Source organism: Plecotus auritus (genome assembly GCF_963455305.1).
Source record: "Plecotus auritus genome assembly, chromosome: 3".
Classification (NCBI taxonomy): domain Eukaryota; kingdom Metazoa; phylum Chordata; class Mammalia; order Chiroptera; family Vespertilionidae; genus Plecotus; species Plecotus auritus.
Genome location: NC_137772.1, coordinates 184,852,075 through 184,880,033, shown reverse-complemented (window position 1 = coordinate 184,880,033; position 27,959 = coordinate 184,852,075). Strand labels below are relative to the sequence as shown.

General features: G+C 39.3%; 1 protein-coding gene across 2 annotated transcripts in view; it reads left to right on the top strand.

The window, feature by feature from the left end:
- The window catches only part of LRRK2 (leucine rich repeat kinase 2), a 151,883-nt gene that overhangs the window by 21,786 nt on the left and 102,138 nt on the right, over positions 1-27,959 (top strand). For both annotated transcript variants that reach the window (XM_080663052.1, XM_080663053.1), the window contains exons 7-14: positions 2,600-2,731; positions 6,350-6,469; positions 7,191-7,333; positions 7,428-7,507; positions 9,011-9,117; positions 18,211-18,340; positions 21,033-21,157; positions 26,255-26,367. In XM_080663052.1, coding sequence (XP_080519178.1) covers positions 2,600-2,731; positions 6,350-6,469; positions 7,191-7,333; positions 7,428-7,507; positions 9,011-9,117; positions 18,211-18,340; positions 21,033-21,157; positions 26,255-26,367 — 950 coding nt within the window. The remainder of the gene's footprint in view (positions 1-2,599; positions 2,732-6,349; positions 6,470-7,190; positions 7,334-7,427; positions 7,508-9,010; positions 9,118-18,210; positions 18,341-21,032; positions 21,158-26,254; positions 26,368-27,959) is intronic.

Genomic DNA, 27,959 nt, shown 5'->3' with positions numbered 1-27,959 from the left:
AGAAGATAAAAGCAGCTCAGTAAACTGTGTGTTTCAGAGTGTGTACATGTGTGCATGCATGTGTGTGCATGTGTGTGTATGTGTGTGTGTATGTACATGCACAGCCTCGAGTGTCTGCTCATGTGTCATTTAATGGAGGTGGTGGCAGGGCTTGATAAGAGTCAGTGGATGAGAATAGAGACATAAAAAGATCTTAAAGGACCCAAACAGCCACAGGAAGGAGTTTAAACTTTGTTGTGATCTTGTTTACCATTTTTTGATGTTTTGAAATCACAAAAAAAGTACAGATAAAACATTAATTTGCTGTGGATGCTACCAGTGATTGTCAATGGGCTCAGATAATGCTTCAGATTCTATTACTTTTGTAAGTGCATGAGCATTTTGTATTTCAGGTATTACCTGGGAGGGTTTATCCAGGACATACACATGCATTTATCTAGTAACTAGAGGTCCAGTGCATGAAATTTGTGCACAGGGGTGAGGGGGGTCCCTTCAGCCCAGCCTGCACCCTCTCCAATCCAGGACCCCTCAGGGGATGTCCAACTGCCGGTTTAGGCCTGATCCTTAAACCGGCAGTTGGACATCTCTCTCACAATCCAGGATTGCTGGCTCCTAACTGCTCACCTGCCTGCCTGCCTAATTGCCCCTTACTGCTCCCCCCCCACCCCCACCCCCCACTGGCCTGGTCGCCCCATGCAGCCTGCTGTTCAGTCGTTTGGTCATCCCTCACTAACCCCCCTGCTGGCCTGGTCGCCCACATAGCCTGCTGTTCAGTTGTTTGGTTGTCCATCGTTAACCCCCCTGCCAGCCTGGTCACCCCATGCAGCCTGTGTTCGGTTGTCCATCCAGTTGTTTCGGTCGTGATGGCCCCTGGCTTTTTATATATTAGGATACTTTCATCTTCACATGAGTGAAATTGTGGGGATTAAATGGGTTAAATGATGTGAAAAATGCAGACTAGTCCCTGTTATATAATGTGTTATAAAAACATTGACCATATTATTACCTAATTTGTATTTCATATATATGGTATTTTACATAAATATGCACGCATGGTTTCAGACATGAAAATCTGCAGGTGTGAGACTTCAGTAAAAACCCAGGTCCCTTGTGAAAGAAAGCCCTTTCTTTGTGATGGTTATAAAATCTATCATTTTCTTATCCATAGGAAATTAAACACTTGGAAGTAGATGGGGCTGAGCAATAATAGATAACAGACATACTTTTAGATTTCTCTGAGTCACCCACTGTCAACAAACTGAATATACTCTTCATTTTAATTTTCCTTGGCTATATTTATACATTTATTTATTTACTAGAGGCCCAATGCATGAAATTCATACAAGAGTAGACCTTCCTTCCCCTGGCTGCCGGCACCGACTTCCCTCTGGCACCCGGGACCCGGGCTTCCCTCGCAGCCCCGGCTTCAACCGGAAGGTTGTCTGGAAGGACATCTGGTCTAATTAGCATATTATGCTTTTATTATTATAGATTTGGGGCTGGCTGCTTTTGAAATTCAGTGTTTCCCACCCACATCTGCCATAACCCCAGGGAAAATGTGTGGATTCATAATGTAAAGGTCAAAAAAAGTAGCAAATTTAAAAAGTCAGTGTTTTAAACACTGATGGTACTTGGAAGACATTTACCATTGAGTCATAGAGAAAATCATATCTGCTCTTCTGAGTAAATACAGAAAATTGTTTTTAAGAGGCCATTTTTTCTTTCATTTTAACATGTTTTTCTATACTTAATATTTTTAGTACAACTTAAACATAAAAATATATGTTTTAGGAAAATGGTTAGTTTGGCTATGCTGAAAAAGAAATAAAAATATTTTGCAAGCATCTTTTTATGTTTGTTTTAATAATAGTCAACATTTCATTCAGACACATACTTTTCTCCATATATGTTCTGCTCACCCACTCCCTCTCTCTGTTAATTAATTGCCTTTCCCAGAGGATTCTTTCCTTCCTTTCTGGTTCACCAGTGTTTGTCCCTTAGTCATATATTTTAGTATGCTGCCTCTCCTCCCCGTCCCCCATCCTTTTCATCATCTATCTTGCAGCCTTCAGAAAGCTTGATTTTATTGCTTTACACCCTGGCTGATCTGCTGCCCTTCTGGAATGGACAGAAAATTGATCATACCTGACTTTAGCTGTTTAATTATGGAATGGAATCTTCATTTTTCTTCTGTTGATTTGAGGAAAAGGAACAGTTAAAAGCCTTTATCCAACATACTAGTGGCTCATTAGGGAATAGGCCCTAAATTCATTTATTGAGAAATTTATGGCCAAGACATTATATTTTTATACTTATATACAAACACTCTCAATTTTCCCTTTATTTTGTTTAAGTCTTTAAGCCAAAAAACAGGCATAAAGCAACTTTCCTTTAATGCTAGAGATGAATCCTAAATCCTATTATACCTGCAATGAACAGCATAGTATTTTTATAGCTATTTGACAAAACATGGTATTTAAATTTGGAAATGTAGCCATTACGCTGCCATAGATTTACAGTTTATGTAAGAAGTCTTGGTATGTGTATTTCCAAGGGAATATTCTTACCTTAATGATGATTAGAATTTCTCTAAATTTAGGCAACAATGTTGAAGTCCTCATGAGTGGCAATGTCAGGTGCTACAACATTGTGGTAGAAGCCATGAAAGCATTCCCTGTCAATGAAAAAATTCAGGAAGTGAGTTGCTGCTTGCTCCATAGGCTTACATTAGGTGAGTTATAATTCTTGGTTCATTCATTATCACAGTCTATATGATGTAAGTGTATATAGCATATGTGTGTTTTATATTGATGGAAAAGTAACATGCTGACATACATTAGATGGAAATACTGTAAAATTATAAACTGTCCTGTCATGCTTAGGAGAAATTTTAAAAGGAGTGGCAAAAATGGATGTGGGTAATGTAAGAGAAGTGCGCTATTTAAAGTATCATTATGTAAATAGTTGATACATATAAAGAATGAGCATAATATGCAGAAAATGTGAAGCATAATGCAAAGGGACTCTCCAACCAACTTGGATATTAGTGCATTGCTAGGTTGGTAAAGCTACTCTGGGCTATTTCTTTCTCTGCTTTCTCTACAGAGGTTAACACTATCCAGAATTTCGTGTTGAGATTTTTTTGGTTTTCTTTAATCATTAATCCATAGCTACCTTGTGTTTTGTATCTGAGAATTCCAATATAAGAAGTTCTTGGGGCCCTGACCGGTTTGGCTCAGTGGATAGAGCGTCGACCTGAGGACTCAAGGGTCCCAGGTTCGATTCCTATCAAGGGCTTGTACCTTGGTTGCGGGCACATCCCCAGTAGGGGATGTGCAGGAGGCAGCTGATCAATGTTTCTCTCTCATCGATGTTTCTAACTCTCTATCCCTCTCCCTTCCTCTCTATAAAAAATCAATAAAATATATTAAAAAAAAAAGAAGTTCAACCTTAGTGCTTCTGTGCTGCCAGTCTGTCGCAGTCTTGTTTTCCTATATGCTTGTGAGCATCTCTGACTGAGTTTAATCTCTGCAAATCCTGAGGATCTAAGTTACAGATCCTCAGGATTTGCAGGAGTTAGGACACAGGACTGATCTAGGAGCACTTCAGAATCGTTTTAAGTTCCAAGCTGAATGTGGGAGACTCTGGTCGAGCTACCCTACCTTGGAGAGAGTCCAGGGCTAGTCCATTTATCCGAGTGACCCATACTTTCCTACAAGGCTACCCATTTTCCTTCACCTCACAGTTCTTGTTTCAACATCCTGTTGAACCTCCCTGCCCCACTTTCCCCCCAAACCCATCTTCCAGGATCATTTAAAGGCTCAATAAAACAACAATATTATATATAAGAAATGACTTTGGAAACTATGAAATAAAAGTTCAAATATTAAGACATATTGCCACATCGCCATACCTACAGATGAGGACCCAGTTTAGTAAGTCTGTATGTGCTACCCAAGATCATGTAGTGAGTAAGTGGTGAAATCAGGCTGAGGGCTTGGATTTCTGTATCCCTACACAAAAGCATTTCTTCTAAGACGTAGTAGCCATTTACTAGTTTATTGTTTTTTATCAGTTGAGATTTTTACTTATTATGTTTCATGAAGGACACAGTTGTGCTCGCTAGGTGATATTTGAGAACATTTTAATGCAATGCCACTGTTCATTTCTTAAAATAGATAATTGAGTACCATACTAACATACAATCCTCTATTTCATGTTCTGCCACTTACACTTGAGTCACAGTCAAGTTACAGCTTGCTCAACTTATATTAAAAATATGAGTTCACCTTAATCCCTGGTAATGAATCAGAGGAAGTGGTTTCATTGTTGGGAGTAGGGAAATGGTACTTGCTTAACAAATAGGTCTGTCATGGTATATGAAGGGTGCTTGGCATTATGCTATTGAAATTAAATGAACCAGAAAAAATAGCACATCACTAAGTTTTGTGTTGTTCTGTAACTTTTTGAAAATAAAAAGCCATCAAATTTTATAAATATTTCTCTCTTTTCCACGTCCAGCGCGGCTAGAGAGTGGTCTGGTTCCTGAGTAGGGGTGATGGGGGATTGAGAAAATGAAAGAGGCAGACACAAATACAGTAGGGAAAGCTGGGACTGGGTGGGACCACTGTCCTCTGATGGAGAGACAGGGACCCAGAGCCAATACAGAGCTTTATTTTATACTGCAAAAAACAGGAAGTTTTACTAAAGCCCAAGACAAAGGAGATTATGTGCTTTCTTGTGTGGTCTTTGTAATCGTCACTTCTGGGTGGGCCCAGATAATCATGTTTGTTCCTGGTGCTTGACTGGATTTAGATAATGAAACCCACCCCCTGGTGCTTGGGCTGAAGGTTAGGCTGACAACCCTGCCCCTGGCAAGGTATGTTTCCAGGACGTGGCTCTGCCAATGCCGCTGGATTCAGCTCACAATGATTAAAGAAATGCTCATGTGCCTTCCCAGGCACTCTCTACACAATTTATCTTCAGATAAGGATGCATTTTTTTTCTTCTCATTGATTTCTCAACAGGTTTATTATGTGTTTCATTTAAAAACTAGAGAATTTATTGTCCCTGTTATATTGTTTCCAAAGAAGCTGGATAAAACCTTTAACTTTCTCTTCATAATTAAAATAAAAACTCAAAGTCAAGATATAAATACTTAGCATTTTGTCAAATTATGTAATCTAATTAGGGGTTTAATGCATTTAAAGCCTTATACAATTTACTATGTATTTTTATAGAAATTGTCTTAAAACAAGGTGGGGCCAGTCTTACTGGTATTTGCCCAGTCACAGAGCTGGCAGTGGCATGGGAATAATAGTAGGGAGAAGAACCAAGTTTAGATAAATGGATAAAAGTAGAAGAGAATCTTTTTAAAATGACTCCAAGACCAGAGATCACTAAGGGCTGGGAGCATGTCTGCTTAGTGGGTGCATCTGGAAGGGGCAGAACATATGAGGGTATTGGTAACATATGAGGGTATTGGTAACATATGAGAGCTATGCCTAGTAAAACTACCTTTTGATTTTAAAAGCACTGATTGCTATTTAGTGTGTTTTAGGTGTTTTATTATATGGGATCTTTTCCAATTCTGGCTTTGTTTCTCAGGGATCATTTAATTACCCTGTGGCTAAATAGGAGTGCCATTCTTACTGCTAGAAGGAAACCTGTCAACGGTTAGTGAATTACAAACAAGTGAATGGAAAGAGGCACATCTTTCGGAAATATCATTTATTTTTTCCTCTTTAGGATTTAGATTTTTGAATGATGTGTTGATTCTTGGAAGAATGAGTGTAAAAAGGTGTAGGACTTATTCTGGGTAGGGTTAAAGTTGTTGAAATATTTGCTTGGTTTCCTTCTAGGATTTCCACAGACAAGATCAAGTAATAATAAGTGTGCCAATGTAGTATTCTTTGATCGAAAGAAGGATGTTTCAGCAAAAGCATTTAATGACAAGGGAGGGCCTTAACCCCCCCATCTTTCAGAAGACAGGAAAATTAAACTGTTATGTACAATGAATATTGTAGAGCCATGTTTAACAGACACCTCATTGTTTTCATATAATGATGGCATGAGAGGGAGTCAAAGAACACAAAGTTAATATCACCCAAACATGTTATTTTTGCCCAGTCAGTTCCATTGCCTAAGTAAGATTATTGAATGACTGCATGAAATAAATTTTTAAAACTTAATGCCATCATGTCAAGCTATTTTAATTAAGGTAAATATATGTTTTAATGTCATTAAACTATTCACTACTTAACTTTGCTGATTTAAATACTGTTATATAATTAAAGTTAATTTTAGTTCCATGAGTGAGAATGCAGCTAATATTTCACTTAACTTTCAGGTAACTTTTTTAATATCCTGGTATTAAACCAGGTACACGAGTTTGTGGTGGAAGCTGTACAGCGGTATTCAGAGAACGCAACGTTGCAAATTGCAGGGCTCAGCTGTTTAGCGCTCCTCAGTAAGTAACTTTACTAAAAAGGAAGTCTTATAGGTACATTTGATCCTGACTGTTAACATTATAACAATATAACATGATAACAAGAAAGTCATAAGTTGAGCAGGACCCATTAAGTGCCCTTTCTGTCCTAATGTAGTTCATTTTCTAGTAGAGGATACTTTTTTTTAAAATTTCTTTATTGATTAAGGTATTACATATGTGTCCTTATCCCCCCATTGCCCCTCACCCTTCTGCTCATACCCTCACCCCTCTGTTGTCTGTGACCATTGGTTAGGCTTATATGCATGCATACAAGTCCTTTGGTTGATCTCTCCCTCTTACCCCCACCCTCCCCTACCTTCCCTCTGAGGGTTGACGGTCTGATGGATGCTTCTCTGTCTCTGGGTCTATTTTTGTTCATCAGTTTATGTTGTTTCAAGGGAATTAACATTTCCCAAGTTCATACACCAGTACATCTTTGATTTGACTTTGTTCTGGGGCAGCTAATCTCCATTAATCTTCCTCTAGTCCATTAGTTTTGTTTGATTCCCTCTTCCTCATTTGGCCATTTAGCTAGATAGGATAGCAGTGTCACGAGGTGTGTGATATATTAAAAAGTTCTTTATAATTAACCAAAGCCACTACTAACGAGTACCTCACTCTGTTCATTTTGTTTCAAAATATGGACTTAGAGCTGGTCATTCAAACTGTAAGTAAGACATATATTTATGTTCTTTTCAAGCTGAGACCATTTTTTTAAATCAAGACTTAGAGGAAAAGAATGAAAATCAGGAGAATGACGATGAAGAAGAAGAAGATAAATTGTTTTGGCTAGAAGCCTGTTACAAAGCCCTAACATGGCATAGAAAGAACAAGCATGTGCAGGTTGGACTCCATAAATATTACAGTTATTCAAAATTGTTTGTTCAATGATTTATGTTTTGACATGTTTGTTTTTTTTTCTCATCCCCCAATCCAGGAGGCTGCCTGCTGGGCCCTAAATAATCTCCTTATGTACCAAAACAGTTTGCACGAGAAGATTGGAGATGAAGATGGCCAGTCAGTTGTTTTGATTTTATAAGATAGAACATTTTAGTTATATTTCTAATCAATGCATATAAAATACCATAACTGCGAATTTTATTGTTAGAAAGATTTTTGATATAGGCACATGTTTTAAGTCCCTTCACAAAATAGTAGTGGATAGATAATATTGTGATCCCATTGCCTTCAGGAATTAGTAAAAGGTTGTGTGTTTGAGTTATTACTGTGACATTTGGAGTCAAGAGTCATTCAGTAAACTATGAATCATCAAGAAAGAACCTTAAAATTTTATGGCTGTTCATTTAAAAATGCCATTTTAGCCTGGCTGGCATGGCTCAGTGGTTGAGCATCCAGGAGTTCACGGTTAGATTCCTGGTAAGAGCACATGCCCAAGTTGCAGGCTCGATCCCCAGTAGGGGGCGTGCAGGAGGCAGCTGATCAATGATTCTCTCTCAATATTGATGTTTCTATCTCTCCCTCTCCCTTGTTTTCTGAGATCAACAAAAATATATTTTTTAAATAATGCCATTTTAAATAGTCTCAGGTGATAGAAATCGCAGTAACCTGTGACCTTTTCTGTTGCAGTGACTAGCCGGCAGGTTGTCAATATCAGGAGTTAAATGTGTTTAGAAGCCTCCTATAGTGATTCCCTGCTTGATGTTGCAGTGTTGACCTGCCTTCTCCTGGGAGCATTATTTGTAGCTGATACCTCTTGAGGAGGCTTTCTATGGGAATGCTATTCAAACCTCGTAAGACGGGCCTTCAAACAGGAGATCTGTGTCTATCAGATTTGTATCAGGGCCACACCCATGTCTTGTGGCAGCTGCTTACATTTGTGCTGTTTACTCGCACTCAGTATTTAAATGACTTATCTTGGAAACTTAAATAGTAATATCCAGTCCTTATTGCTTGTTTGCATAGTGACCCACTGCCAATTAGAAGAAAATTAACAACACACTTACTATTTAATTAAACATCTCCATTTTGAAAGGAAATGGTAATCCTGGTTCACCTTGAGCAATCTTTTCAAGAGGTTTGGGTAAGGTAGATTCATGTTGCAGTTATAAATTTCACTTCATGGCACACCCATTTATCAATAGCCATAGGAATCTTTAAAATAAATACATTGTTAAAAGAAAATTTATCTGTGCTCTGCATTCCAAAAACTCACACTGCTTCTTTACAATTTTTTATTTTTTCCTTTCTTGCTTCCATTATATTCTTTTTCTCATTTTATCTTTCTCTTTTAAATCTAACCACTTCTTCATAGATTTGCTAAGTCTTTCCCCCCTCTACTGCTTATCAACTTTGAAGAAACAGAAATACTAATTTATTAGCATTTAATAGATTTAAGTCTAACTTATAAATACATATAAAACTGTTTAACCATAATTCACTCCTGTAAGTGGAGGTGATCTAAAATATGTACATGCCCTTGTATTTTGTTAGAGAGAGTAGATAAGTGAATATTTGAGGTCATGATTGGAAAGATTAACATTGTGGTTGAATTTGTGCAAGGTTCCCAGCTCACCGGGAAGTGATGCTCTCCATGCTGATGCATTCTTCATCAAAAGAAGTCTTTCAGGCATCTGCGAACGCTTTGTGCACTCTCCTAGAACAAAATGGTAAGGGGTGCACTATAGTTTTTAATAAAAGGAAACACATTTTGTGTTTTTTTAAATTATAAAAGCAACACATTGTAAAAAATGTAAAATGTATATATCTGATATATATAGTAAGTATATACATGCATCATGTATATTATACATATCTCTATATATACTATATATCATATATATATAGGTAAAAAAAGAAGAAAATAAATATTTTGATGTGTTTCTTCTGGACTTCTCTGTATGTACTCACATGTGATATAGACAAAATAATTCCTTTTTTTTTGCAGAAATGGGATCATATACTCTTATACAGAAAAAGTGCCCATTTTTTGTGTTGATAAATATAAATCCTTACATTTACATTTTTAATGGCTGGGTAGTTTTCCAATGTATGCCTATATTCTATTTTATGAACCAGTTTCTTTCTTTTAAAAAAAATCTTTATTGTTGAGATTATTACAAATGTCCCTCTTTTTCCCCCCATAGCTCCCCTCCACCTGGTTCCTGCCCCACCCCGCCACAGGCCTTCCCCACTCTATTGTCTGTGTCCATAGGTAATGCATACATGCATATAAGATCTTTGTTTAATCTCTTCCCTCCCTGCCCCCCACCTCCCTTTCCTTTGAGAATCATCAGTCTGTTCCATTTCCATGCCATGATTCTATTTTATTCACCAGTTTATTCTGTTTATTAGATTTTTTATTTGTTTGATTCTTAGATTCAATTGTTGATAGATATGCATTTGTTGCCATTTTTTCGTTGATATTTTTGATCTTTTTCTTTTTCTTCTTCTTTCTTTTCTTAAAGAATACCCTTCAACATTTCATATAATACTGGTTGGTTGTGATGAACTCCTTTAGTTTTTTTCTTGTTTGTGAAGCTCTTTATCTGACTTTTAATTCTAAATGATAGCTTTGCTGGTTGTAGGTCCTTGCTAGTCATCACTTTGAATATTTCTTGCCATTCCCTTCTGGCCTGCATAGTTTCTGTTGAGAAATCAGCTGACAGTTGTATGGGCACTCCCTGTAACTAACTGCTTTTCTCTTGATGCTTTTAAGATTCTCTCTTTGTCTTTAGCCCTTGGCATTTTAATTATGATGTGTCTTGGTGTGGTCCTCTGTGCTTGTTTGGGGTTCTCTGTGCTTCCTGGACTTGTAAGTCTGTTTTTTTCACCAGGTAGGGGAAGTTTTCTGTCATTATTTCTTCAAATAGGTTTTCAATATCTTGCGCTCTCTCTTCTTCTGGCACCCCCATAATGTGAATGTTGGTACACTTGAAGTTGTCCCAGAGGCTCCTTACACTATCTTCATATTTTTGGATTCTTTTTCTTTTTGCTCTTCTGTTGGGTGATTTTGCTTCCTCATATTTTAAATCGTTGATTTGATTCTTGGGATCCTCTAGTCTACTATTGAATCCCTGTATATTGTTCTTTATTTCAGTCAGTGTATGCTTAATTTCTGACTGGTCCTTTTGTACTTTTTTGCATTCTCACTAAGATCCTTGAAAGTCTCACTGAGTCCCTTTGAGGTTTCTAGAAGATTGTTGAGTAACCTTATAATCTTGGTTTTGAACTCTATATCCAGTAGTTTGCTTTCTTCCATTTGTTTTATTTGTGACATGTTTCTTTGTCTCTGCATTTTGGCTGCTTCCCTGTGTTTGTTTCTATGTATTGGGTAGAGCTGCTAAGTCTCCTTAAGTTAATAGAGTGGCCTTGTGTAGTAGGTATCTGATAGGACCCAGTGGCTCAGCCTCCCCAATCATCTGAGGTGGACACTCTAGGTCAAGCATGTCAAACTCGCAGCCTGCCAGCCACGAGTTTGACATGCTTGCTCTAGGTGCACCCCTTTGTGGGCTGTGCGCACAGTCTTGTAGTTGAGCCTTAAATGCTGTTGGTGTCACTGGGAGGAATTGACATCCAGGCCAATTGGCTGTGGGGACAATCTGTGACTACAGTGGAAGTGCTGCTGTGCAGGAGACACCCCTATGGAGCAGGACATGCTTCAATGGGGCTTTGGTGTTCACTGAGCCTGCCCCTTGAGTGTGTTGCTTATGGATGTGTAGAGTTATAATCTGGTATGGTCTGACACTGACCATTGGGTACACTGGCTCTTGAGTCTCCAGGGAGGTGTAAAGTCAGCCACTGCCTGGGGCCACCCAGCAGGAGCTACAGAGAGATCTGCGATTCCTCCTCTTTATTGGGTTTGGAAGTGCCCAGATGAGGCCCAGCTGTGAAGCAAGGCAGCTGTGGTGCTGGTGCTGGTGCCAGGTCTTGGCCTTTTATTGATAGGTTTGGGGCTCCCTGACCCAGCTGCAGCTTGTTTGAGAGATTTTAGCCTGAGCAAGGATAGGCCATTCATATGCAAAAGCAGCTGCATAGGTTTGGGTGGGTTGTAAACTGGATGAGGCAGGGTCTTAGGGAAATACTAGAGTGGAGCAAACAGAAATGGCTGCCAGTCAGCACTGTGACCTGGAAGGTCCCAGCATAGGAACAATACTTCTGTGAGCACCTCTGTCTGGGAGAAAGTTGCCCCCGAGTTCCTGCCCTGCTGCCAAAAAGTTTAGTTTCTCCTTGTAGGTGTCTGGGTCCCCCAGCCTTGCCCAGCACTGGAGCTCAGAGGAAGTAGGACCTTGTATGTTCAGGTTGTGGTGCTGGCCTTTTAAGAGGAGCAGCTGAGTCTCCAATAGCCTCTGTGTTACTGAGCCCAAATCTGCACTGGTAGTTATGGGGACCTCTTTTCCCAGTTCTGGGACCCTGGGCTGGGCGTATGGTGTGGAGCTGGGACCCCTTGCTCCTCTGGGTGGTCTCCGCAGGGACGATTGTCCTCCTGATTAAAAAAGTGGCACATGTGGGTGCCAGACCAGCCTGTTCTATGCCTCTGCACCTCCTACCAGTCTCAGTGTGCTTTCTTCTTTACTTGTTGTAGGACTTCCATTCAGCCAGCTTTCCAGTGGTTCTGTATTGTAGTTGTAATTTTGATGTGGTTGTGGGAGGCGACAAGTACAGGCGTTTGCCTTCACTGCCATCTTGGTTCTCTGTTGAACCAGTTTCTTGTTGATGGACTTTCAGCTTGTGTCTGGTGGGATTTTTTTGTGGGGACCTATAATAAACACTGAATTGTCAGTCTTTTTCATTTTGCTTTATACACTGTTCCAGTTATTTTCTTAGGAAATCTTTTTAGAAATGCAATGGGTAAAGAGATATTTGTCATTTTAAAATTTGGTAAAATTGTCCATTATAAATTTTTTTGAAAAATAGTCTTTCTCATATTAAATCTTACAGCTTATATTATTAAGAAGAGGAAAAAAATGGCTGTTATAGCTTTGGAAAGACTCTTCAGGTTTAAAAATGAGATTCAGCCCATTTAGGTTTCAGCTCTCTTGAACAGGAAATACTGCCAGAAAATCTTGGGCGAGAACTTATTATAAAGGCATTGGGAGTTGACAGCTCTTGCAGGATATTTTTGGAGAAAGAAAAAGAGAGAAAAATACTGAAAACCTGAGACAGGGACCAGTGTAGTAGAGAACCTGGGTCAAGTGAAAGGAATCAAGGAACTACCTCTTGCATGTTTTCTTATGCTGTTATGGACGTGAAATCCAGAGGAAAAAGCATTTCTTCTTCCTTTACATCCTTTCTAACTCCACCTCTCTGATGGCACTTAAATAAAAGGCTTGGGATGGCAGGAGCCCTTGCAGGCAGACAGGGAGTGTCCGTGGGGATAATGATGGAGCAGGAGTGGTAAGAAAAGGCATTGCTCTTCTCAAATCCCAGCTTGTACTGCACAGAGCCTGGACAGGGGTCTTGCTCCTGAAAGTGAGGGCCACCCTGGACTGTCCTTGTGTGGGGTACCACGCATGAACAACATTGTGTCGGTGCTGTAATTCTTTACCTAGAAATTGCCGTCATTGATATGCCAACAAAACAACCATGATTTGTGAGATCTGGGCTGCTTCTTATTAGGGTGTCAGAAGATCAGTTACATTTGAAGTCGACCTTGATATTTTCTTTCAGAACCAGTTTTCTGCTCTTTCTGGTTCCTTACTTCTTTGCTCTTGGCCACCTGCCAGGTAAACGGCCCTCAGATCCCTTTGCATCATCCTTGGAGTTCTGCCTTAGGAGAGCATTAAGGCATTGAGCAGCTCGCTCACCAGCCTGGGTGGGCAACTTCTCCTTGAAATACACTGGAGAACATTGAATGTGCAGGGCTGGCTGTGGTTTTCTAGAGAAATGACTGGATTGGCAGCCTGTCTATTAGACTCTGCCATTGTGGTCTTAAGGCAAAGATTCAAACATCGTGACATATTTTTCCCTTTTTAATTAATTAATTAATTAATTGGTTAGTTAATATTTATTGAGGTCCTGCTATGTACCATACCATGCCTTAGGCACTTGGGATAAAACAATTTAAGAAAAATCTTAGGCTCATGGAGCTTAAACTATAGTGGGGAAGAGAGATAATAAGACTAAATAAAAATATCTGATATGCCCGGTAGCTAAGAAAAACATAAAACAATTTTTTGGAGGAAATATGTTAGGGGTCAGAGGAGATGAAGTTGAGACTAGGCAGCCATGAAAGAAGGTGACTATTGAAGTAAAGCCCTGAAGGGAGTTGCCTCTTGTTGCTGGCCTTTTAAAGCAGATAACTTATCACTAAAATGGAATGAAGTAAAAAATATTATGTAGATAGTTGGTAAAAGAGATAAAATGTATAAAGTGTTCTGTAAACTGTAAAGTGACTCTATGATGAAATTTCTTCTCTCGGTCTAGTGTTTCATGAAATTTCTGTTCTTAATTTTCAAGTCTCAAATTGAGTTAGTGTCCAGGATAGTGGTTCTTAAAGTGTGGTCTCCGGACCAGCAACATTACCTGGGAACTTGTTTAAAAATGTAAATTCTAGACCCCTAAATGGACCTACTGAATCATAAATTCTGGAGTTGGGACCCAGTGAATCTGTTTTAACAACCTCACAGGTGATTCTGAGGCACACTTAACATGTGCGAACTGCTTGTCTAGAATAACTTGTGTATTTTAAAGTATCTCCTTGGTTAGACTTTAACCACTTTATTAAAACTTCTGATGTAACCAAGCAAAAGAACCAAGGTCTTATCACATTTTAATGTGTGATATTTTAGATGTCTTTGAAAGGTATGAGTTTTTTAGACTTTGGCAGTAATTTAGAATGTGTATATCACTTCCACTTATTTCTGAGTTTTGTCCTCTTTTTTTCCTTTCCCAATTTGAGATTGATAACTCATTTTTTAAAAAGCACATAAGTTAAAATGTTGTAAGTTTCATTTTCTACTGCTTTCAAAGTATTGAATTATATTGTATAATGATGGAATTGATATGTTTTAGAGAGGTTTAAAAACAATAGATATTTATATGTAGACTTTAAGACATTGGATTTATATTTAGTGAAGAAAGTTTATTGGAAGAGAAAAATTACTCTGTGATCATTATTGTTGGGATATGGTTATTTACATGTAATGTAAAATTATCTGTAAAGCATATCTATGTGTTTCTCAAGTCTTGTGAAAATATGTAATTATTATGGTCTATATCAGGGCTTCCATTACTTCACCCATGAAGGCACACATAGAAATGAAAATGTGTGTACAGTCCACTAGGGCAAATGCAGAAAGTAGCTCAAGGCTGAAGGCAACCCAGTCTGGTTCCAGTGTCTGGCCTCACCTTATAGTCCCTCTAGGGCTGAGAGAGGATGGTCAATATCTCCACACACCTGTAACTTTTCCCACATCACTAGTGCCTAGTGTACCTAGTGAGTCTTAGCTCTGTAAATACAGTTATTTCATGAAATTATTTTAAATATTAAAATGAAACTTAATTTCCAATCTTACTTTGGAGGGCTATGTTTTAAAACATTCTGCAAAAACACTCTTTTCACATGGCCGAGAGTATGGTGATTACATTGGTAGCCATCTACTTTTAAAATTAAAACCTCCATAAATGGTTCATAAATGAAAAACCATTGGAAATAGTATCTATCTACACTAATAAAAGAGAAACATGCAAATTGACCATACCTCTGCTACTCCCACAAGCCATGCCCACCAGCCAATCAGGAGCGAGTATGCAAATTAACCCAACCAAGATGGCAGCAGCCACAGAGCTGGAGCCAGCAGGAGGCTTGGGTTGCCTCGGTGATGGGAGAAGCCAAGCTTCCCACCCGCCCTGGCCTGCCCTGGCCTCCACTTAAGGCTACAAAGTTTTAATTATAGAAAATAAATAAATCCCAGATACCAGCTTCCAGCCAGCTCTGGCCTCTGCTGAAGGCTACAAAGTTTCAGTTATAGACGATAAATAAATCCCAACAAAAATGGCGGTGGCCATGGAACTGGAGTGAGCAGGAGGCTTGTTTGCCCCTGGCGATGGAGGAAGCCAAGCTTCCTGCCTGCCCTGGCTGGCCCTGGCCTCCGCTCAAGGCTACAAAGCTTCAATTATAGAAGATAAATAAATCCCAGATACTTGCTTCCAGCCAGCCCTGGCCTCCGCTCAAGGAGGTGCTGAAAAAAAAAAAGGTAAAAAAGGAGGAGCTGGGAGCTTGGGTCGCCACGGGGTGATCAGGCCAGGATGGGACAGCAGTTGTGGGTGATCAGGCTGGTGGGGGGTGGGGCCGTTGGGGGTAAGCAGACCAGCAGGGGGGCCAGTTGGTGGTGAGCAGGCAGTCAGTGGGGGTCAGTTGGAGGTGATCAGGCCAGTGGGGAGGGAAGGTGGGGGCAAGCAGGCCAGCAGGGGGGGCAGTTGGGGGTGATCAGGCTGGTGGGGGGGCATTTGGGGGTGAGCAGGCCAGCGGCAGGGGGCAGTTGGGGGCGAGCAGGCCAGCAGGCAGAGTTGTTAGGGGCAATCAGGCAGGCAGGCAGGCAGGGGAGCGGCTGGAGCCAGCAGTCCCAGATTGTGAGAGGGATGTCTGACTGCTGGTTTAGGCCTGATCCCTGTAAACTGGCAGTAGGACATCCTTCGAGGGGTCCCAGATTAGAGAGGGTGCAGGCCGGGCTGAGGAACACCCCCCCCCCCTTCTGCACAAATTTCGTGCACCGGGCCACTAGTATATATATAATAGAGGAATATGCAAATTGTCCATTACAGCATCACATCACGACTGGATCAGCTGACTGCATCCTCGCCCTCTGCTCAGGCAGCTGCAAGGCCCCGGGTAGGACAGGATATGATAGGAGGGGATAAGAAAGGAGAGGAAGAGGAAGGCAGGCCTGCATGCAGACAGGCCGAGAGGAGAAACAAATACAGAAAGAGAACAAGAAAAAGATGCAGGAATGGAAAAGGGAAGGAATGTGCGGCTGCACGCGGGAGGGGGTGGAGACCACGGGGGTGCGGAGCAGGTACATGTGGCGAGGGGTGTGGCTCAGGTGGCGAGGGGCAGGGCTCAGGTGGCGCGGAGTGGGGAGCCCCGCCCAGATGCAGGAGGAGGGTGGTGGCGGCTGTTGGCAGGGAGGCGCCCATAGGACCGGGTCAGAGTGGAGGACGGTCTGAGGCCTTCTGGGTGGAGGTGCTCCTGGTTCGTGGCTGCAGTGCCCGGGCTGAGCAGGCCTCGGCCACCCTTGCTGGGCTGGGTGTCCCAGGCAAAGAATGGGAGCAAGACAGTGGTGGGGAGGCTGGGGAAGGGGGGATGGCAAACACCTGGCTGGGACTGAGCCCTGGGCTGGGGGTTAATGCCCTCCCCCACAACGGAAGCTTTAAGAAGGGAAGGAGGGAGGGAAGAACTTTATAAAGGAGTCAGTAGAGAGCAGAGTTAAAGACGGAAAGAGGATGTATGAGTGAACTGTGGGAGCTGTAATGAAAATCAAGTATAGTTATGTACTGGGGACAGATTTTAAAAGTAGGAGTCAGAAAAGAAAAAAAGATAAATGATAGTGAATAATTAGGCAGGTAGATATATATTAAAATGGTGGAAGTAAGTAGAGAAGAATGTATGGGAAAGGTAGGATGAGAGAGAAAGAGGGAGGGAAGAAAAGTTTTATTTTTTATTTTTATTTTTTTTAAATATATTTTATTTATTTTTTACAGAGAGGAAGGGAGAGGGATAGAGAGCTAGAAACATCGATGAGAGAGAAACATCGATCAGCCGCCTCCTGCACACCCCCTACTGGGGATGTGCCCGCAACCAAGGTACATGCCCTTGACCGGAATCGAACCGGGGACCCTTCAGTCCGCAGGCCGACGCTCTATCCACTGAGCCACACCGGTTAGGGCAGGAAGAAAAGTTTTAAAGGGGAGCTGGTAGAGCTTAAAGGGAGAATGGGAAGAAGGAAGAAATGGGGGAGGGAGCAAAGCAGGTCCAAGGGAGGAAGTGAAGAAAAAAATTAAGGTGGGAAGGAAGGAAAAGGGAGGGAGGGACTGGGTAAAGATAAAGGAAAGAAGGAATGTGGGGAGAGAGGGAGGAGAAAGATGGGAAGAAGGATGATGGAACAGAAGTAGGAAATAAGGAGGAAAGAAAAGTTTATAAATGATGAGTCAGTAGAAAAAAGTGTTACATAAAGGAGAGAGAAAAATTGTGTGAGAGGGAGAAGCCAATAAGGAAGTCAAGTACAATTATGTGTGAAGGGGATAAGATAATAAAAAAAAGTTAATAGGGGTGACCAGGCTGGCAGGGGAGGGCAGTTAGGGGTGACCAGGCCAGCAGGGGAGGGGAGTTACCAGGATCAGGCCAGCAGGGCAGGGCAGTTAGGGGGATCAGGCCGGCAGGGCAGGTCAGTTACCGGGATCAGGCTGTCATGCAGAGTGGTTAGGGCAGACAGGCAGGTGAGCTGTTAGGAGCCAGAGGTCCCAGATTGCGAGAGGGATGACCAACTGCCAGTTTAGGCCAGCTCCCTGCCAGTTGGACATCCCCCGAGGGCTCCCAGATTGGAGAGGGTGCAGGTCAGGCTGAGGGACCTCCCTCACGCTGTGCACGAATTTTGTGCACTGGGCCTCTAGTATATTATAATGAAACAAACATTAATGATTGTAAAGTTGTCAATGAAATATAAATTACATATAGACTTGTATATATACTTTCCTATGATTTGGGACTCTTTAGTATTCTGTGTGTATTCATTTCTACAAGTAACATTTAAAAAATCTTGTAGTTAATTTCAGAAAAATCCTGTTGTCAAAAGGAATCTACCTGAACGTGCTGGAGTTGATGCAGAGGCAGCTACATTCCCCTGAAGTAGCTGAAAGTGGCTGCAAAATGCTGAATCATCTTTTCGAAGGAAGGTAATATAGATTCATAAACTTAAGCAGAAGATGTAATATTGGACCAGGTAGAATATAAATATTTCAAGCATATTTCTAAGAATGAAAAGAAAAATAAGGCATTTGATAACTGAAACATTGTGTAATATAATATCATATCAAGATTTCACAGACTTATCTGAATATTGAAAGGGATAATAGAGATATTAGAAATATGTTGAAGGTTTGCATCTATGCTTCATGCTTGGTGTTCAGTACATTTTTCAAAGTGGCAATTATAGAGCACATAACCTTAAATAGTTTTTCAAATTATTGTGTATGAAAGGTAAAAAAGTTCAGATCAGGATATAGCTTCTATTTGTTGATTTTTCACAACTAACTTCTATGGATGTCCCTTCATTTAAATTAACTTTGTCTTCTCTTCCTGTTTATTCTTTAGCTGGGAAACTTTTATTCACAGCTAGTCCAAGTCCAGAGATGGCTGGTTAGAGGCACAGCAGAGACCAGATCTGGGGGTGGTGATGGGGGCTACGGGATATGCCCAGGGCCTTTTTACATGTATGCCAAAGAATGTGAGGTAACTTGGTCATAGTCTGAGTAAATTTCAAACAAAAATAGGCTGTATAGAATGCTGTCATGCAGAAAAGGAAAACTGCATGGCACAGATGTTGCAGTAAAAACTGATTTCGTGTCCTGGTTTTCCTACTAATCTGAGCCAACTGTTTCGTCTCTAAATTTCAGGTGCCTCATTAGTAAAGAGGTATAATAATAACCTCATCAGTTGTATGTTTAGAGTGTAAGAATTAAATGAATTAATTTAAAGAAAGGGATTAGGATAATTCCCTTTATTAGGATAATAAGCACTCAATAAATCAGTTATTATAATAATACTGTTATTAAATATGGATAAATGGAATGCATACAGCATAAGGAATTGTATATAGCACATCTATAGATGTAAAAGGAGTAGGGTTACATTGTTTTCTTCCTCAGCCCAGCTATTCTATTTGTGTTTATATATGTCATATCTTTGAGTTGAATTTCTCTTATTTAAAAGTTGCTTTTGAATATTTAAATGAAGTTTATCATAGATAGTGATTTTTATGGTCCTGGAAGTGTGTGAATCTTTATAAACGAGGTGAAAACACAGTGGAGTTAACCTATAGTTTAAGATTTTGTAGATTCTGGGCAATTCATGTTTCTGGCTATTTTCTCACATATAACATGCATACAGTTCCAGTCCTGGAGATTCAGAGTTAACTGACAACACACCTGTGCTGAAAACTCATTGTGTAGTTGGGGAGACTGATATGTCAACAGATAATCACATACTGTGTGATAATGCAATGGCAGTGATGTGTAAGAGGCGTAGTGGTAAGAACACAGCTGGGATTGCCAAATGAGGCGGGGGGGTGGGGGGGCGGGTACAAAGAGGGGTTGTGTTTAAACGGGAACTTTAAGGTGGAAAAGAGGGACTATATTTCAATGATCATGGAACCATGCAAAGTGAGGACATGGTTCTTATTGAATACTACTTAGTCATAAAAAAGAATGAAATTTTACCATCTGCGCCACCATGGATGGACCTAGAGGCTATTATGCTAAGTGAAATAAGACAGAGGGAGAAAGACAGATACCATATGATTTCACTTATATGTGAAATCTAAAGAACAAACCAACCAAACGAAACACAGACTCATAGGTACAGAGAACAGACTGATGGCTGCCGGAGGGGAGGGGTGTTGGGGGACTGGGGCACAAAGATGAAGTGATGAAAAAGTACAAATTGGTAGTTACAAACTAGTCATGGGATGTAAGGTACAGCTTAGGGAATATAGTCAATAATATTATAATAACTATGTATGGGGCCAGGTGGGTATTTGAAATATTGAGGGGACCACTTTATTTGTAAAGTTTATGATTATTAATATAAAATAATATTGAATGGAAACTGTAATTTAAAATCTATAATAATAAAAGGGTAATATGCTAATTAGACTGGACATCTTCCGGACGTCATTCCGGACGTCCTTCCTGACGAAGCTAGGGCTGGAGGGAAGTAGCCCGGGTCCTGGGTGCCAGAGGGAAGCCAGTGCCAGCAGCTGGGGAAGGAAGGCCTACTCTTGCACGAATTTTCATGCATCAGGCCTTTGGTAAAAAATAAAATTAAGAAAGAATAGTTAAAATACCTTAAAGAAATGAAAACTTTAATGCAAATAAAACTAATGAGAAAACTATATAAGAAGTCTGGTGCTGTTATTCTAGAAGAGGCATGCAGTATGATGTAAAGAGCCCTTACCTCAGGGGTCAGGTGAGTTTACCTTCCAGCCCTGGCTCTGTCACCTTCTAGTGATAGGACCTTGATATTTACCCTCTATCAGCTTAAGTTCTTCATCTGGGAAATGGGGACAATAACATCTCCTTTTCAAGGTTGTTGCCAGTAACCCATGTGGAGCTCATATGGGAGTTGTTATTATTTGAAAGGAAATAAAAGAATGCCCAGGTGACTGTGAATTCAACTTCTTGAGGTTAAAGTTTAATTAAAGAATAATTAAAATTATGTGAGCTCATATTACTGAATTCAAATGCATTTTCATAGAGCCTTTTCTGATAGAATGTATTGGTTCTGTTTCCATGCACTTGTTTCAAATTGGTGCTTGTACGATGAAATCGGTTTGTATTTTTAATAAGCATCTCAATCTTGTATCTCTAGTAACATTCCCCTGGATGTAATGGCAGCAGTGGCCCCCAAAATAATAACAGTTATGAAAAGTCACAGGACATCATTGTCAGTGCAGCTGGAGGCACTTCGAGCCATTTTACATTTTATGCTTCCAGGTAAGTTACATACTTGACTGTGGGAAGAGATAGCAATTTAAATGGATTTTTGTCTTTTTACAAGTATGAACTTTCTAGGCAAAAATTAAAGGGCCATTTTCTGCCTAACAAATGCAGTTCTTTCCACTAATCCCAAAGAAAGGAAAATGATGTGGAACAGATTAATGTAGAAGGAAATTTAATAAGAAAGTTCAGTAATTTATGTACACAAGAAATAATTACAGTGTAAGAATTTCCAAGGAAAGTATCCATCTCTAATAAGTCTTTCCTATTTCTGTTGGCATCACTGAGTCAAAGTTATTTTTGTTTTGTTTTTGTCTGAACTATAAAAATAGCTAACTTTCACGCTTCTTCTCTTGGCTTTTTTAGACCTTTTACTCTGCTGCTGAATTAATCTTTCTCAAACATAACCATGTGATTTTTACTCATTAACCTAGATAGCTCCCATGTCCTCCCCGCTTTACCTCCTACTTACATCTATTATGACCTGTTTGTCCTTCAGAGTCCATTCAAAACATCTGCTCCTCCATTCATTCAACACATATTTATTAAGTGTCTCATGTTCTAAACATTGTGATGGCTACAGGGTATGAAAGATAAGTGAGGGGGAAAAGCAAGCGTGATTGTACTACTTTAGGAGCTCAGAGGTAGATGGACATGTAAATAATGAGTTTTCAGACAGTGGGAGAGGAGCTGTTACAGATCTCTGTTTAAAGGCTATGATCATACTTGATGGAGGCATAAAGAATGTATTCAAAGGAGTAGGTCAGAGACTGTGCTGTTGCGGTGGAAGCGTGAGTAGGGCTGACCTGGTAGAAAGGTCAGGAAGGACATGTCAAGCAGAAGGAGAAGGTGCACCACATGGTCTGTGGTAGAGGAGAGCAGTGCCTGAGGGTGAATGTGGAAGGACAGGCGCAGGCCTGCAAGTGTGGGGCCCTGAATGCAGCACTGAGAACCTTGTGCTTCATTCGTGGCAGTCAGTTCTACCTTACCAAAGGCGTTGAACCTTGTGTCGTGACCAGATCTGCAGGTTATAACAGCAGCACCGTGGTGTACAGGGCGAGCGGCACAGGGAGAGCCTGCTTACAGGGATGTAGGGTGGGAGGTGATGATATCAGGTGAGACATGGTGGGGCCCAGTGATGGGGGAGAGGATGGAAACATAGGAGAAGCATTTGGCATGGCTTTCTGATCACTGATATAAGGGATGTTACTTTTCTGGGTTCTGTAAAACTTCCAATGTTTTGGAAGCCCAGTTTTTTGTTTTTTCTTTTAAAATGAAATCCTCCTAAACCTGCCATTACCTGTCATGATATAGATATTTTATATTTCTGAGTATAAGCGTATACTCAATAATAGAGTATAAGTATTTTCTAGGACAGCGTTTTAGTCTATCATTTATTTTTAATCCCCTGGTACCTTGACCAAAAATAGCTATTCAATAAATATAGGGTATCCCAAAAATGTATATATACTTCGAGTAATTATTAATTCCAATGGGTTCCAGCCGTGGGCAAACTACGGCCCGCGGGCCGGATCCGACTGTTCTATCCGGTTCTCTTGCTCTCCCCTCCGCTCCTTTACTTTGAATTTATATTAGTTCACACAAACACTCCATCCATGCTTTTGTTCCGGCCCTCCGGTGCAGTTTAAGAACCCATTGTGGCCTTCGAGTCAAAAAGTTTGCCCACCCCTGGTTAAACCTGAAAAGAAAGAAACGCCAATTGAGCTATCTATCAGCTGTTAAGTGTGTATACATTTTTTGGGGAGATGCTGTATGTTTGAATTGAATCATGATGTCTCATTCATAGTTGTCAGTCAACTTTTGAGATATAATTTAACAGAGATAATTTTGCTCAAAAATATTACTGAGTTTTTCTTTCAATTTTGTTGGAGATTAGAAAAAACAAACAAAACAAAAACAAAAAACAAAACTCTTTTGATTATCCTAAAGGTGTCAGCCTTATTTTTTTGAAGGTAGATTTGAGTTTTAAAGATAATCAAAAGGTATTTAGAACCAGATCTATTAATCTATTAGTTAATAAAATCATACTCTTTAGGTCAAAAACAAGTTTCAAATATAATTTTTCATTTCTTTTACTGTTCTTAGATTGACCCTGAAGCAATATTGATAGTCAGTAATAATTTAGATATATTAAATGGTACATTTAAATGATAAATTGAATGATTTTTTTTACAATGATGTTTAGATGTATTAAACAGGTGCCCCTGAAAATAATTTTATGACTTTAGGATTATATTTCATGTGTAGAAACTATATTAATTGCCACATTTTCTAAGTATGTCAGTGTATGAATACATTTCTCTATTAGGTAAAGGCTTAATCATCTACTTTACTCTAAGGCTTAATCATCTACTTTACTCTTTACCATATCATATTGACACTCTACCACACCATGCTATACCATACCTTACTGTACAATACTATAACCTATCATACCAGTCTACACTGTATATCAGTTAGTAACTGTGGCATTAGTACCCCAGTAGTTTTGAGGTTAAATATAGTTCTGATTTGTTATATAGTTCTATAGTTAAGTTGAGGTGCTTTTAAGATATCTGCATGTACATGCACTCATTTATTAACTATACCATATTAATACTTCCTTAATTGAAACATAGATGTTCATTCGGCAAGTTTGTATAATTCAGCATCCAATTTAAGACCACATATATCCTCTGGTGTTATGGCTCTTAAATTTCCTTCAAACTAGTATTGTTCAATTCCTCCCTTTTTAAAATACCATTAACTTATTGAAATGATTGAGCCAGTTGCTTTAAAAAATAATAAAGACCCAGCTATTTTAATGAAATATCATTTGGCTTATTCTTTCTTGACTCATGTCAGTTGTAGTGGAAATAACATAAAATTATTTAAGAAGGGGCATAGGCAAATTGAAAAGTGCATAGAAGAAAGTGACTTGTAGTATAAAACCACAGCCATAAGAACAGTAAGAGGGGCTGAATCTGTTTAATTTGGAGAAGAGATGACTCAGGAGGATACAAAAAAACTATGTTAAAGTCCCCTCATTAATACATAACAATGTGTCAGGTATTATTGGAAGTGCTTTATGCATATAAACATTTTAAATTCTTGCAGCAACCCATCAAGCAGTTGCTACTTTTTGTTGTTGTTGCCATTTTACAGATGATGACACTGAGTCAAAGTTGCAGATAAGGTCACAGCATATATCATGGAGCCAGATATTCAACTGCAGCCTAACTCTTGAGTAGGCACTTTTAAATACCCATTTGTGCAACTAAAGTGTATCGAACAGCAGTTATATCTAAAGCACTTTGCTTGGAACCCTTGGGGGTCTGGAGATGATTAAATTATGGATGCTGCCCTTATTAACTTTGCTGTCCATACAGTTTAAAGGGCTATTATGTGGAAAGGAAATTAGATATGTTCTGGATAGTAGAACCTCAGTGATGTAACAAAGTCCAGAGATGAAATTTATGGAAATGTTCATTTGGTCTTAATAAAAGAGAGATGTCTAATAAGACTTGTTACATGTGGCATGGAGTTTTTACTACTCAACAGGCCTGCTTTTTCTTGTCACATCTGCTTGTGATGTAATGGGCAGCCTCAGAGGTTAATGGGGTCTTGGTCCCTGAAAGGGAGACACAGAGTTTAAGTGACTTTCCCAAGATCCTACAGCTATAGCGAATGTAAGCCCCTATTTGAATACATTTTAAAATAAGGACTGATTTTGTTATTGACACTATTACAGATTTCTCCCATTTTCACTCCCCTTTACCCCCTCTACCCAGTCCACTGCCCGCCCCCCGCCCCCCCCCCCCCGGCCTTCACCATATTGTCTGTGTTCATGGGCTATGCATGTGTGCATATATGTTCTTTGGTTACTCTCTTCCAGTTCTCCCCTAGCCCCCAGCCTCTGAGATCTGTCAATCTGTTCCATGTACCCATGCCTCTGGTCCTATTTTTTCATTGGATTCCACATATAAATAAGATCATATGGTATTTAAGCAGAAAAAAGAGAGAGAGAAGCTGTATTCAAATAGCTAAAAGAACTCTGATGCTGGAAGGACAAATATTGTGGATGAATGTTAAGACAAATAAACTGAATTAAGTAAAAATGTATTTGCTTGCCCATATGCAGATGATACCTTAATAAAACAATAGCAAAAAAAAAAAAAAAAAAAAAAAAAAAAAAAAAAGAGGGCTGCAAATTCCAGGAGTCTGAGAATCCAGCCTGGCTTATCCACTGTGGTATTCCCTGCATGTAGGAAAATTTCATGATACCATAGTTACTGATAGTGGACATTCATATTTTTGCTAGAAAATGAAAAGCTATGTATAGCCAATTTATAATTTGTGTTAATACAATTTTTAAAGTGAAAGATAAATAATTGGTTATTAATATTTTTATAGTCTCAGGTTTTGGAAACCTCATTTATTCATAATAATTTTACTTAATATTCTATTGCATAATCATTTTTGTAACTTCAGATTTTTTCTAACAGTTTTGGATAGTTTAGCTACAACGTAGCTTAATAAGGCATATGTTTCCTTTAAATAACAATATACAGCCTTAGGGAATTTTTCAGAAAACTATATGCTTTTTCCCAGCATAGCACTAAAATGCAAATCTTTATTTTTTTCACCATTATTTCAACTGCTCTTTTTGCCAACATTTTACATCTGACCATTTTTTTTGTAGTCCAAATAAATTTGAACTTTTCTCAAGTTGTCCATTGTTACACAAAAATTCTTCTAGCTCCTTGTATGAGTACAGCCTATTCATACAAAATAGAGATTGTTTTCATAGAAAATTCCTCCACCAAAATAACTTCTTGCTCCTTTAAATTCAGTAAACATTGACACTCACTGTATTTATTTTATATTCAAGGATGAACTACTTTTATAAATTCCTAAGTGAGGCTAGGGTTTCCCCCCCACCCCCTTGGTAAAAAAAATATGTATTAGGAAAATGTACAACATGTATATTGTTAATTATGATCATTCCTAGCAAGTGATGATCTGTTCAGTTTAAATCTTTAAGAGAAAAGTATGTGTATATGTATGTATCTATGTATGTATTTTTGCCTTTAGGCATGCCAGAAGAATTCACAGAAGATACTGAATATCAACACAAGCTAAAAATGGTTACAAATCAGTGTTTCAAAAATGATATTCACAAACTGGTCCTGCTATCTTTAAACAGGGTAGGTACAATATAGATTTTCTGCCTTTATACTGTTAATCAGGATATGAAGTTTGGGTAAATGGGAGGCATTTTTAGTGAAAGTTTTCTATGTTCTGTTTACTCTTTTAGTTGGAAGTTATGTGGTTAGAGAAGTTATGTGGTAAGATGACAGTAGGGATGCAGGAGTAGAGAGATGTGCCATTCCCGCTAGGATAAGTATGCTTTTAACTACAATGATCAACTGTGAGTGTGCTATCCGCCCCTGGCTTGGACAGGTTCTTTTGATTACTAGTAACATAAAGCCACTCAGGTTTGCCCAACCAGAAAGAGAACTGAAGAGCCAGATACACAGCTGAGCCTCAGGAGCCATGTCAGGAGCTATGGCTGCTGTTTTCTCTATCTCTCCTCCCAGCTGCTTGTCTTTCTTTTCCGGCCCCATTTCAAAAAGTTTGGCCCATGAAGACACATGTGGCACAGCATGAACGTCGTCTTCTATTGCCTTTGCTTGCTTTTGTAGCTCTCCTCAGATAACCTCTGAAGGGGTTCCGTGTGCATTGTTTCTTCCCATTTTTAGGTAGTTACATATCTATGCACATTTATGATAATATATATAATTAATACAATCAATAATCATACTAAGTGTGAAAAGAGAAGAGCTAAATTCTGTTTATATTATGCAAGGCAAAGGTATTGATGGAATTAAGGTGGTTGGGAAGTTTAATATAATATAAATTGGTTCTTTATAAAAGATGTAGGAGTAAAGAAGTAAAGAATGATTAGGGTTAATGCTTTTGTGAAAGGAAGAGAGCAGAAAAGGTCATTAATGGAAATGATTTCATGTGACTTAATATACTTTGAAAAATGTCATGAATTAATTAGACTATAGCCTGCAGAGAGATCTCCTTTACAAATTGAATTTCACCTGAACTTTATCATGTAATTGTCTATGATATATTTAAAGCATTTGTTCTTAAACCTTAATATGTTTCATGAATATAGCAATATAATAGGTTGAATTTGATTCTAGGAATATTTATTTGATCAAAATAAGGATGTGGAAGGAGCTGTGTTAGGCATCAGGAAGACAAAAATGAATGCATTTTAGTACCCTCTGTCATGGATCCCATAATCCAGCGGGGGGAATAAAGGCCTGCATGAAACCAGTTGTTCTACATGAGCATTGGTGAGCTCTCCTAGCTTTACGAGCAGTGTTCTAGGAGCTTGGAGGAGGCGGCAGTTTATTTTTTTTCATGGCATGTGTTTGTGAGAAGCAGGAGGTACCAGAACAGCCTCAGATAGCTCTGAGTCTAGTTAACCATGTTTTCTAAAGTTACTGAATATGAGCGTGATATAGTTAACGGAGTGAGGAGTCAAGACACCCAGATCTGCCAGTAAGTACCTGGATGAAAATCAGTCAGCCCCTATGTCTTACTTTTTAACAATTTTTTTGCTATATAATCCCAAGAAAAGTGGTTGAGAAATCTGTCCACACACTTATTTTTTGTACTAACATCTGAGTAATGACACACAGCATCTCACTAAACAGTGACTGTCATTTGGGAGTAGGGAATTAAGGTCATGGGGAAATAGAAGTGGCAATGTTTTCTTTAA